Source organism: Microtus oregoni, unplaced genomic scaffold, assembly GCF_018167655.1.
Source record: "Microtus oregoni isolate MIOR12 unplaced genomic scaffold, Mior012 000004F_ref0000308, whole genome shotgun sequence".
Lineage (NCBI taxonomy): Eukaryota > Metazoa > Chordata > Mammalia > Rodentia > Cricetidae > Microtus > Microtus oregoni.
In genome coordinates, this window is record NW_024543063.1 from 44,083,124 (window position 1) to 44,095,708 (window position 12,585).

Sequence of the window (12,585 nt, forward strand, 5' to 3'; positions counted from 1 at the left end):
CAGGAAGACTCTCAGGAAGCAGAATGTACTGCTCCTCCAGTCCCATAGGTAGCGAGTGCCCTCTGCTGGGCATCCTTAAATACAGACAGCCTGGCTCTTTATTTCAGTGTCCTATGGAGGGTCTGGTGCAAGCTGACCAGGACCAATATTGACTCAAAAGCGTGCCTTGTGGGCTGAGTATGAGGCAGAGTGAGCCTGTGGGGGGTGGATGAACACTTGGAGCAGTAAAGTGGATGCAGGGGAGTGCTGAGATGGCATTTGTGGATCGGTGTCTAATCAGATGCAGGCCGGTTGTCCCCTTGTAAGCACAACAGTGAAAGACTAGAATGGCATTTACAGAATCAAAGAGGCTCCATTCTTGAAGGCAAACTGATGAGAAGGCTTGATCTGAAGTGGCAATACATTATTGTGTGTGTGTGTGTGTGTGTGTGTGTGTGTGTGTGCGTGCGTGTGTAGACTCTTTGGGTGTCAAGCTAAGTGTCAAATGTTTGGTTGGGGAACAGTCATTTAATGACTAATGATCAGCTTTGATCAATGGTAATAAACAACCATAGGCAAGAAGGAGAAGTATAAGCTTCCCTTCCAACAGCAGCCATCAATCCCCAATACCTCCTCCATGAGAGGTGGGATTTTTTTGAGCATTTACAGGAAGGAGAATTTCTAATAAGGGTCCAGCCCAGGGGCTTTTAGCGCTGTCTACCCTCTCCCAGGATTCCTTCCTGGACTTTATGTGTTTTTTTTTTTTTAACATTTGTTGGCGATGGTGGGCTTGCGTTGTGCATGGAGGTCAGAAGTGCCACAGAGGATGTCATGCAGGACAGCCTTGCCTACAGGGGAAGATCTCAGACTTACAAACAGGCTTCTGGTCATCCATGTAAGGGAAAACCTTGCCCTGAATCTAGGACTTACACAATGCATGTTCACACAGTTTTAACATGTAGTAATTCCAGGATTATATCTAACCGGGATAGAAAGACTATCCTGGATTTCACTCAGAACTTTTGTCAAAAGCGTTCAACATTTTAGGTCACACTTTTATAATTTTTGAAAACACTAGGAAAAGGCAACAACTCTGTGTGGTTGTGACATTCAATGTGTAGTATTTCTATTATAATTATATTCATGTTTCCTTAAAAAATGTATAATTTGTGGCTCTCTAGGCAGTGATGTGGCGAGGCTAGAATGATGCAGGTGCAGAGGCTAATTATCTTATTTTGGCCTAGCTTTAGAATCCGAATAACCATTCCTTGCCCATCTTTGTCAGAACTAACATCCTGAGGCAACAGATTCAACACCCTTTGGTATCTAGCACTTGGTCACTAGCTCCCACCAACCCCAAAGCCCAGAACATTATCAGATAGCATCTATCGGCCCCCCATCTTGCTGTAGTCACCTCTCTGATGTGACCACCAATGTATTTTAAACTTGCTTTGATTAAGGACTTTGCTCTGTAAAACTATGAAACGGCGTCCACTTTGGAACATGGAATTGAAATAACCTAAATCTGCGCTCCTGGGTATGATCAGTCCAGTTTGGGTCCAGAATAAACTATCTCCTCTTCCCTTTAAGGTGAGAGTTGTTTTCTTGTGAGGACAGTAGGTAGTTGGGAATTTCATGCTAAGGACAAAGTGGTTATTTTATTATTTGCACTGGTGATCGAACCCAGAGGGACAGACAAGCATTGTACCACAAAGCTACATCTCCAGCCGCAGCTTCCAGAACAGCTGCGACGAAAGCCCAGCAGCCTTGCATGACATTACGTAACATTTATTTTTAAAGTGGACCGTGGTTCCTCCAGCCTGTGACGCGCTGCACTGGCACAGTCCACCTGCTGGCACCTGCAACTTCACCAAGACCACAAGCTGGGGTGGCCTTTCTCGCGGGGGGGGGGGGGGCTGTCCAGGTCCCCGGGAGCAACGTCCGCGGGCGTCAGACCCCACCGACAGACCCTGAGCAGAGGGGAACCGCAGAGGCCAGGAGGGGCACCCCCGAGAGGGAGGGCAACCCTGGAGGGGCGGGACTGGCCGGTGACGCACTTCCGGTCGCGCCGCGGACCGTGCTGTGCAGGTGCGTGCGGCGTCCCTGCGGTGAGCAGTGTCCTGGCGGTCCACGCGCAGGGTCTCCCGCAGCCAGCCTTGCAGCCCAGCAGCTCTCGGCGCCCGCCGTGGCGAGTCCCGTGTGGCGGCCGCACACCAAGCCCAGAGCGCTTAGCAGGTGGCCTGGCGGAGAAGCTGTCACTGCAGCCAGAGGGTGACCGCGTTGCGGGGGCGTAGCGTCTCGAGGTGACATCGCTAGTATTCGGACGCGCTGCGGCCCTGCAGGCGCTTCAGGTGTGTACGTCGTGTGCACGGGCTGCGGACAGGGTGAGGGGCTCAGGGCACGGCAGGGAAAGCAGGACCCCGTCCCAGCCGCTGCTGACAGAAAGTTTGAGGCCTGGTGTGCTGCATGGACGTCAGGCCCTAAAGGTAACGCGACCCACACACGCACACACGATTACGACAGCGCTAGAATACACACAGAGGAGTTTCATAGAAGACAGGACGGCCTTTGGATGGATGCAGGTCTCTTTGGTCGTAGCCTTACCATTGTCAAAACACTATTTTTCCAAGGGTGTGTGTGTGTGTGTGTGTGTGTGTGTGTGTGTGTGTGTGTGTTAGAGAGAGAAAAAGGATGAGTGTTTTAAGAAAAAATAAAACGCTCACCTATGAATAGTCAATTAAGAAAGAGTTTGGGTCTTTACTGCTGCGTCTATCAGGACCCTCACACCCTTAGAGGTAAGGACTTAATCATAGCCTGTTGCTAATATTCACTAATGTGTAAACAATTTAACCTTTTTGGTTTTTGAGCATCTTAGTGTATAGTCACCTGGTACTCGGTTAATTTCTAAATTCACTAGCGTATTACCTGCTGGGTAATCTTCAGTTATAAAAACAACACACAAACTTGTAATTTTCAATGGCTAGGGAGGTTGTTTTCAGACTGGTTATGTATGAAAAAGAGTACTCATGGTGAATATTTTGTCCATATCTCCTACATCTGAGAATAGTCATAGGGATACATTTTAAGTTGTTTTTCTTTGAGAATTTCGTACACGTATACAATGCATTTTGTTCATTTTCACTCCTGCTCTTACCATCTTCTGGACACCCCCGTAGCATACATTTTTTTAAATTAGATGTGAATATTGAATTTTTTAAACACCATACTATCGAGATTGACCATATATTAATAGAGTTGACTTGTTATCTTCAAGTTGAATTACGTATTTTTTATTGTAGAGTACGTTTTTTTTTTCTAAATACAAAAGGATGTTAAGAAAAGATAGACACTGATACCATGCACAAAAAACCCCCAAAACTCTAAAAAAAAAAACTGTAAAGATGAGGTAATGGATCTGGTCATTTAAACATACAATATTAAAACTGGAGCTTATTAGGGGGGAAAGTGTGAGCAGCACCAATATATTCTAAATAATTATTACATCAGAGACAAATCAGAGTTAAGTTACTGAGCTCTAAAATAAAAATTTAAATGTGCATCATGAGAACCACTGAGCCCTCTTGGTTGAGTAGGGAGGCTTTCCTAGACCGAATTAGTTTATTAATTAATAAACCAATACAAGGTTGCCTTATCAGGCTTGGCCCTCACCAGGTTCTGTCTTGCAGAGTCTCTGAGGAGCCTTGGAATCTCAAGGATGCCCTTCTAGGGCTGATGGGAAAAGCACTTACCCATCAAGTTCTGTCCCCTGTCGGTCAGGGGCAGCCTCACTGATGATTCCTTGCCTGCAGTTCAGGGCCCAGCAGGTGACTCACTCAGAATGTGGGAGAAACCCTAGGGCAGGAATGGGGGCATATATGATACTGCTCCTGGTGTAGGTTGGTTACAGCGTTGTGAAGCTGGTCTCTGCCCTAGAGAACTGCAGAAAGCCTCCATTTGGCATATCTGTGATGCAAAAGTAGACAGTTGAGATTGAGACCTGAGAGGCAGCCGGCTACCTCACTTCTAGCCCAGCTTTCTCAAGGGTAACTTATGCCATGCAGGAAGCCAGCCCGCTGAGACCGGCCTGCACAAAATCCTTAGCCCAGGCTGGCCTCAAAGTGATATCCCTGCCTCTAGCTCCTGTGTGCTGGGATTATGGGTGTGCACCATCGCTTCTGGCAAGTGTTAGGATTCTTGACACTAAAGAATGAGAGCACTGATGGGAGGTAGAGGAGCAGCTGTCCCCCCTTCTGGGCGGTGTCTTCCTGCAGCCTGTCTCCCAGACCCCGCATACATACTGTACGTAGCTGGCCTTTTCTTACCCATGATTGTGAATGATGGTTGGTTACGGAAGGAGAAATGAGTTAGACTTGATAATATTGTTTCTTGAGCCTTATTGTCAGTTCCTGGCCTGTTGGTCTTCAGATTCTGCCTAAGTTTGTAAACCCTCTTTTATCTGAGGCTTCTTGGCAGCCAACTTCAGAGCATCGGTGTCCTGGGAAGGATGCTAGGCACTTGAGCCAGCAAGAGGATCTGGATACAGCACCCTGTACCTCAGGTCTTAGTTGTGCTCCTGATTGGGGTGGTTTGCCTCACATCCCACCCCAACTTTCTGCTTCTCCTCAGGTCCAGCCCTTGAGAGGGAGACCAGGTGATGACAGCCATGATCCCATCAGTTTGGCCCCAGGTGAGCTGTGGGCCCCTCATCCCTTCCTCTGGGCAGTTCAGATTGAGAACTGAGAAGAATGCTGGTGAGACTTGGAATAAAACCTGCTTCTGCATGCCAGACTGGATCTTGTGGGAAAGGTGGACAGGCAAGTGGCAGAGACTGGGGCAGCGACCAAGGAAGAGTGCAGGAAAGTAAACCTAGCAGATGGGAGTCACTGCGCGTGCGCACCCTGGCAGAGGCCATGGAAACCACCACGTGGTGCTCTGTGCATGAATATGCATGGGGGAGTTGCAGAGGTTTGGGGTAATTAATAGCTGGGGTGGAAGAAGAACAGTTGCAGGTGAATGGGAAGGATAGGGAAGATGCTGGAAAGTGGGAACAAGGAAGAAAAAGGCAGGGGACCTGGGGGCCCTTGGCTGGGGGTTGTCTCTCCTGGGAGTCAGGTGGCAAATGGGATAGAAGCCCTTTGTTGGGCAGGGGACATCTGCTTTACCATATGAGGATGAGGATAATGAGTGGGGTTGGGGCTTGAGGTAAGCCACAGGGGAGCCAGGACCTCGCAGGGGAGCAGTGGGAGCTGCAGCTGCCTCCAGCAGCCTGCCAGAGAGGGGGCGGCCTGAGAGCAGCACTGCAGCTCCTGCCAGAGAGGGAGCGGCCTGAGAGCAGCATTGCTGTGGTGGAATTTGCTCATGGGAATTCTTTTTCTTTCAGCCCCGTGTGAAAACGGCATGCGGTTTCTCTGCTGTAAGAGAAGGCGGATATTCCCTAGTTTACTTCCTGGTGTTTCCCTTCCACTTTCCTTTGTTACTAATTTTATTCTCTTCACAAGCCCCCTCCCCAAGCCCTTATTTTGCCCTCTGCCCCTCACTTAGGGCCTGAGCCATGGCCCTAGGGCAGCAAGAACCTGTTGTTTCAGAAGTTGGTGACCTTTGAGGATGTGGCTGTGTACTTCACCCGGACTGAATGGGATGGTCTGTCCCCTCAACAGAGGGCGCTCTACAGGGATGTGATGCTGGAGAACTATAGGAACTTGGCCTCCATGGGTAAGGCCTCTCTCTCTGGGACCCAGACTGCCATTTTGGGATTCCTGGCTCTTTTCTTCCTCAGGTGGCAGGTGGGGACCTGGTCATCCTTTATGAGTGGGCTTTTCCTAATCTCCTTATGTATAACCTGCTGGAAGAGCAAATCCCAAGCCATTACGGGACTTTGCTGAGACCAGTGCATGCTTTTGAATTGCTGTAAAGAACCTGTGCCTGGACATGCTGTGAAAACTAGAAACTGCTGTTCTGCAGAGGCCTCCTCAGATTGCCCTGGCCTTGCTTATCTTGAGTCTTTTCAAAGAATCTCAAGGCCAAGATCAAGAAGGGGTATCCCCTTTGGGCAGACTCTCAGTTTTCTCTGCATGTGGATCCTGGCTCACAGTCTGACCCTTCTCGCCCCTACCCCCTCCCTTCTGAGAGATCTCACCTTCCTCCCCTTTGCTCAGGCATCTCAGGAGACATTAGGGATGCACCTATGGGAGAATTTTCATGTCTCTTCTGTTTTTTTTCACCCCCAAATCAGGATTTCTACTATTCAAACCTGCTGTGATCTCACAGCTAGAAGAGGAAAAGGAACTGGAGAACCTGTCCCAGCTGGCCACTGGAGCAGACTCCCAGGGCCTCTGGACTGGTAAGCAAGGCACAGATTGCCCAACAACATATATGTGTGCCACATTATCCATTATGGCAATGCATTTTTTTCTCAGTTGCCATATTCTACCTCTGACCTCACCATTTTCAAACAAGACTATGGATTTGGTGATGGGGACAGGGATCTAGCACTAAAAGTGAAGGATGTAGCCTTTGCAGCGTTTTACAAAGAGGCAGAAGTGGCTATGAGCTTTTCCTGAGGTCTCATCCCACCTGTGTTTGTGAGGAAACTTTCTTTCTAGTTCCATGGCTGAGCAGGTCGGTTGTTTGACGTCGCTACAGTCTAGTGACCTCATCTCTGAAAATGTGATAGTGAAAGAGGGCAGTGGTGTCTGCCACTCAGTGGCTCAGGACTAAACGTGGTAACAGATATCAAGGGTCTAGCTTAGTTAAATTATAATTATCTATACATCGAGACAGTTTCTGGGTGGGCAGAGGGAGAAGATGGAGGGTGAAGACTCTGCTGGGGGCTAAACTTTAAAACACAAATCAAAGCTTTTCTCATATCAACCCAGTGATTCTTGTAGAAGTCTTAACTTGCTGGACCTTAGATCTTTTCTGCAAGCGAAGCTGGAAAATGCGATTTTGGTGGGCAAATCAGTACTTCAAAAAATTAAATTGAAGGTATATTGGTAAAGATAAAATAATCACTGGATACTAATATCTGCCATACTGTAGCACTTGAAAGGTCACTAATAAAAGTTGGAAAAGAACGAATAATGAGTTGTTGATCTACATAAAATGTACAGATGTAGCTGGGCAGTGATGACACACATCTTTAATCCCAGAACTAGGAGGCAGATCTCTTAGTTCAAGGCCAGCCTGGTCTACAGAGCAAGTTCCAGAACATTCAGGGCTACACAAAGAAACCCTGTCTTGAAAAACAAAGAAAAAAAAGAACAAAAAACCAAACCAATCAACCAAACAAAAACCAAAAGAAAAAAGAAAAATGGTACAAATTGTTCATTTAAAAAGCATTTGTCCTCAGTAGAAACCAAAGACAAACACATCACAATAATGAAAGAAGGTTGGGAACGCAGTGCAGCAGAGCATTCTTAGAATGCTTGAGGCACTGGGTTTGCTCTTCACAGTGGGAAAGTCATAATAGTGAGAGATGACTCACCTGTCAGGGAACCTAGTTCTAGCAATGTCAGTGAGGAAGTGAAACAGGGATATGACATTTGGAGCTGGAGTGGATTCAGTGTGAATTGGGAGTCTTTATAGAAGAGAAGTTGGCACTTGATAACCTGGATATTGTTTTCTAGAGGTAGACTTGAAAAGTAGTCAGACTATACTCATAGATACCTTGATGTACTTGAGTATCACGGCCGTGGGAACAATCTCAGTTTTCAGGATAGAGAGCGTTACTAAGTTGAGGTACTTCTGCAGGCAGAAAGAGTATTTAGTAATTTAGCTATTAGATTTTTGCAGTCTTTAACTGAATTTTTAAGTTTCTAGTACTACAGGTGTCTTTGTCGGATTGAACTATTGGAACAGAACACCATAGATTGGGTGATCTATAAACAACGTAATGTGTGTCTTCTGTGTGGCTTAGCTTGGGCTGCTATAGCAGAATACTGTGGGCAGTTTATAAAAACATGAATCCATTCTTCTAATTTAGGAGTTGGACATATAAGAAGATCAAGGTGCAGGCAGATTCTGTCTAACAAAGACTTGTTTCCTAATTAATAGATATCTGCCTGTTCTTGCTGTGTCTTCACATGGTGGACGGAGGAGAAATTCACCAGGTCTCCTCCAGCACAGCGGCCCCATCTGAGGGCTCTGCGGAAGGCGCTCCCTCCTAATAACAATCACTTGTTTGAAGTTAGGGATTTTACAGGTGGATGCTAGGGATGGACAACAACAAACTTTGATCTGTAGCAACAGATACACATGTTTTTAATTTTGAAAAGGCTCATTTTGTTTTAAAGTTCTTTCTAAAGGAACTCAGGTTTTTTGTGTTGTTGAGAATAATTATAATGAAGTATTACGGCAAGGATATAATTTATTTATTTTTATTTACTCTTATCTCATATGATACATCCTGACCACAGCCTTCCCTCCCTCCACTCCTCTCTCCTCCAACCCCCTCTCTACCCCAGATCCAATGCTCCTCCATTTCTCTTCAGAAAAGAGCAGGCAGGCGAACATGGCATAACAAGATGCAATACAACTAGACACAAACCCTTATATGAAGGCTAGATGAGGCAACACAGGAGGAAAGAGTCCCAAACGCAGACAAAAGAGTCAGAGACACCCCTACCACCACTGTTAGGAGTCCCACAAAAACCACAACTACGAGCCCTGCTTAGTTGATTCTGTGGGCTATGCTCTGCTGGTGTCCTTGATCCCTCTGGCTTCTACAACCCGTCCTCCTCCTCTTCCTTGGGGTTCCAGAATATCATTAGGAATCATTTCATTGACTTTTGGGGGAGTACAGTAGTGTTTGGTTCTCTCCAGGTCTCTGAGCTGGGGGTAGGGCAGTTTTGTGTGGTTCTCTCCAGGTGTCTGAGCCATCCAGCTTCCAGTTCCTGGCCATCTTGTTGGGTGTGGGCTCCCTCTCTTGGCTTGGGCCTCAAGTTAGACCAGTCTTTGACTGTCCACTCCCTAAATTCTGAGACATCATTGCTTCAGCACATCTTGCAGGCAGGACAGGTGTGGGTAGAAGGTTTTGTGGCTGGGTTGGTGTCCCAGTCCTACCGCTGGGATCCCTGCCTGGCTACAGAAGATGGAAGGACATTATTTTATGTGTTTGGAAAAAATGAGAAATGAAAAAATAAAGGAAACTTTTGGGTGGGGGAGAAATGGAGAGGTCATTATTGTAAAAATTGTGGTTATATACAAAAGAATGTTTTTGGATTGATGGAAGGAAAAGTTTGTGTAGCCGAATTTTAGAAGAGATGGGAGGAGATGTCAAGTAGGTCTTAGAGTTTTTCTGAAGCAGAGATAAACATGAACGAACAGGCTCGAGTGAAGTTCTGCAGAGAAAACGTAGCTCTTGCACCTTCTCTGTTGATGCCTGTCAAACCTGGTCTTCCTGTGGTACATCATTTAGGTCCTCTGCCTTTTCTTCAGTGATTATTTTGCTTTTATTAATAAGGAACTTGGTTCATAGGGACAACCAAGAAGGAACTCTAGAATATAGAAAAGCATGAGACAATGGAAAAATACTGTCTGATAGACAAGACCTAGAATTTTCTTCCTTTGCTATCACTTTTAACCTTTCTGCTATTGATGTTGCCTTTTGTAGTGGCCTTGCCTTAGGAGAATATAGCTGGGGATGATTTTCGATTGACATGGTCTCATGTAGCTGAACTTTTCCCAAAGTTTCCCGACAGAGATACATGTTCTTGTCCACTCTTCTCATTTTCATTACACAATCGGAATCTCTTTTGTTTATAATTTTTATTTTATTTTAAATTATTTTTCCTGCTCTACATATCTGGGCATTTTTTTTCATGCTCTACAATCTGGATCTATTTCCTTCTTTTATCCATGACAGTTATACCTTCTGGATGAACCTTAGGCTATTTGACTTAGTCCAGTGATTTTTAAAGGACCGCCTCAGCAGGGCATGGTGATGTTCACATGTAATTCTAGTACCTGTGAAGTGGATGCAGCACAATCAATAGTTCAAAGCCAGCCCGACAACATAGTGAGACCCTACGTATATAATAAATAACTTTGTATTTTCTTCAAGCACAATTCTATATGACATCTTTTATTTTTCTACTTCTTTTGGTAGACTATACTGCTGTCCAGACTGGCAATAATTTGACAGAAGAAGTATCTGAAGAAAAAAAGAATACAGCATTTGAGCTTCAGAAGGACTTTTCCCAGAAAACAAACCTTTCCAAAACTTCTGTTGTAGACCAGCGACAGGAAGTCCAGTTAAGGGGTAGTGTGACAGAGAATATCAGTGCCACTGAGGGAAGAGTTAAGACCAGCTCCAGGGGAGGGTATTTCTGTAGCCAGACTCCAGATGTGCCCCAGAATCATACCAACTCCACTGGAGAACAATATTCTGATAACAAACTTATTAAGAATGGAGAAATTCCTACAGAGGAAAGATCTTTGAATTCCGAAGAATTAGCAGAAACCTCTCAAGGTAGCTCTCAAGTTAGTGAGTATCCAGAAAGCAGCACTGTGGAGAAGCCTTACCAGTGTACAGAATGTGGCAAAGGCTTCATTGTTAAAGCAAAATTTGTTTGGCATCAAAGACTTCATAATGGAGAGAAACCTTTCAAGTGTGTGGAGTGTGGGAAATGCTTCAGCTATAGTTCACACTATATCACACACCAGACAATCCACAGTGGAGAAAAGCCTTATCAGTGTAAGGTGTGTGGAAAAGCCTTCAGTGTTAACGGAAGCCTAGTTAGACACCAGAGGATACATACAGGAGAGAAGCCCTATCAGTGCCAGGAGTGTGGAACTGGCTTCGGCTGTAGTTCTGCATACATCACACACCAGAGAACCCACACTGGGGAGAAGCCTTACGAGTGTAGCGACTGTGGGAAAGCTTTCAATGTTAATGCAAAGTTAATTCAGCATCAAAGGATTCATACTGGAGAGAAGCCTTATGAGTGTAATGTGTGTGGGAAAGGCTTCAGGTGCAGCACCCAGCTTAGGCAGCATCAGAGTATACACACTGGAGAAAAACCACATCGCTGCAGTGAGTGTGGAAAAGGCTTCACTAAAAACGCAAAACTCATTCAGCATCAGAGAGTCCACACAGGTGAGAAACCCTATGAGTGCAGCGAATGTGGGAAGACTTTTAGTGCTAAAGGGAAGTTAATCCAGCACCAGAGAATCCACACAGGCGAGAGACCTTATGAATGTAATGAGTGTGGGAAGTCCTTTCGGTGTAACTCCCAGCTTCGGCAGCATCTGAGAATCCATACTGGGGAGAAGCCATATAAGTGCAGTGAATGCGGAAAGGCCTTCAACGTTAATGCAAAACTCATGCAGCATCGGCGAACTCACACAGGGGAGAAACCTTTTGAGTGTAATGAATGTGGGAAGTGCTTTACTTCTAAAAGAAACCTGCTTGATCATCAGCGAACCCATACTGGAGAAAAGCCATATCAGTGTAAGGAATGTGGCAAAGCTTTCAGTATCAATGCCAAGTTAACTAGGCATCAACAAATACATACCAGGGAGAAACCTTTCAAGTGCATGGAATGCGAGAAGGCGTTCAGCTGCAGTTCTGACTATATTGTGCACCAGAGAATCCACACTGGAGAGAAACCCTTCCAGTGCAGTGAGTGTGGGAAAGCCTTCCATGTCAACGCTCACTTAATTAGACACCAGAGGAGCCATACTGGGGAAAAGCCTTTCCGATGTGTCGAGTGTGGCAAAGGCTTCAGCCTTAGTTCTGACTGCATCATACACCAGACTGTGCATACTTGGAAGAAGCCTTATGTGTGTAATATATGTGGGAAAACTTTCAGGTTTAGTTTCCAACTTAGTCAGCATCAAGATGTTCATAGTGAAGAAAAATCCTAATAGATGAAGAAAACAGCACCAACCAACCAAACAAAACACTCCCGTGTTTAGTAGGAAGTGATCATGGCTCATCAGTTATTACTTGGAATGAAACCATCAGAGGGGATGAATATGACAGTCTTCATTTGGAAACTTTTTCTGTTTTACTCTATTTTTAATCAAGATTTATATGAGCAGCTGAAAGTTATATCTAAAATGACTTAGTTTTATATCAGTAACCAGTCAGGAAATACAATAAAAGAAAACATCCTATCCAACAGCATTAGGAAACGTAGATTTCTAGGAATAATTATTTTGTAGGACTAGAGGAAATTATTCTCCACTGAGGGAAACCAAAGAAAACAGGCAAAAGGGGTGGAGAGAAATTAATTTATTTCTGCTCTTGACAATAAGAGTGCATAACACTTCCCTTAAAAAGGGTGGGGTAAACATTTTTTAAAAATTGTTTGATAGAAGTCTTAAAAAAATACTAGATTCAGGGACTGGAGAGATGGGTCAGCAGTTAAGAGCACTGGCTGCTCTTCCAAAGGTCCTAGTTCAATCCCCAGCAACCACATGGTGGCTCACAACCATCTATAGTAGGATCTGATGCTCTCTTCTGGCGTGCAGGCATACATGCAGAGCACTCATACGTAAAATATAAATAAAAAATATTTCTAAAAGAATCAGATCCAAAGTAGAGATGAACGATCAAAAAAAAAAAGTTGGCAAATGACCCATTCAAAAATAAACCCATGTGTT

General features: G+C 45.1%; 1 protein-coding gene across 5 annotated transcripts; it reads left to right on the forward strand.

Moving 5' to 3' along the window:
- Positions 1 to 1,995: 1,995 nt before the first annotated feature.
- Znf23 (zinc finger protein 23) lies at positions 1,996 to 12,393 on the forward strand. 5 transcript variants are annotated; one of them, XM_041650728.1, is made up of 6 exons: positions 1,996 to 2,330; positions 4,606 to 4,730; positions 5,360 to 5,392; positions 5,565 to 5,691; positions 6,212 to 6,319; positions 10,085 to 12,393. In XM_041650728.1, the coding sequence occupies exons 2-6, from the start codon at positions 4,725 to 4,727 to the stop codon at positions 11,842 to 11,844; spliced, it is 2,034 nt and encodes a 677-aa protein (XP_041506662.1). In that variant the 5' UTR covers positions 1,996 to 2,330; positions 4,606 to 4,724; the 3' UTR covers positions 11,845 to 12,393. The 5 variants fall into 5 exon arrangements, with proteins under 5 accessions (XP_041506662.1, XP_041506661.1, XP_041506665.1 ...); XM_041650727.1 differs by having other exon boundaries at positions 4,606 to 4,666; XM_041650731.1 differs by lacking the exon at positions 5,360 to 5,392.
- The last annotated feature ends 192 nt before the right edge of the window (positions 12,394 to 12,585 follow it).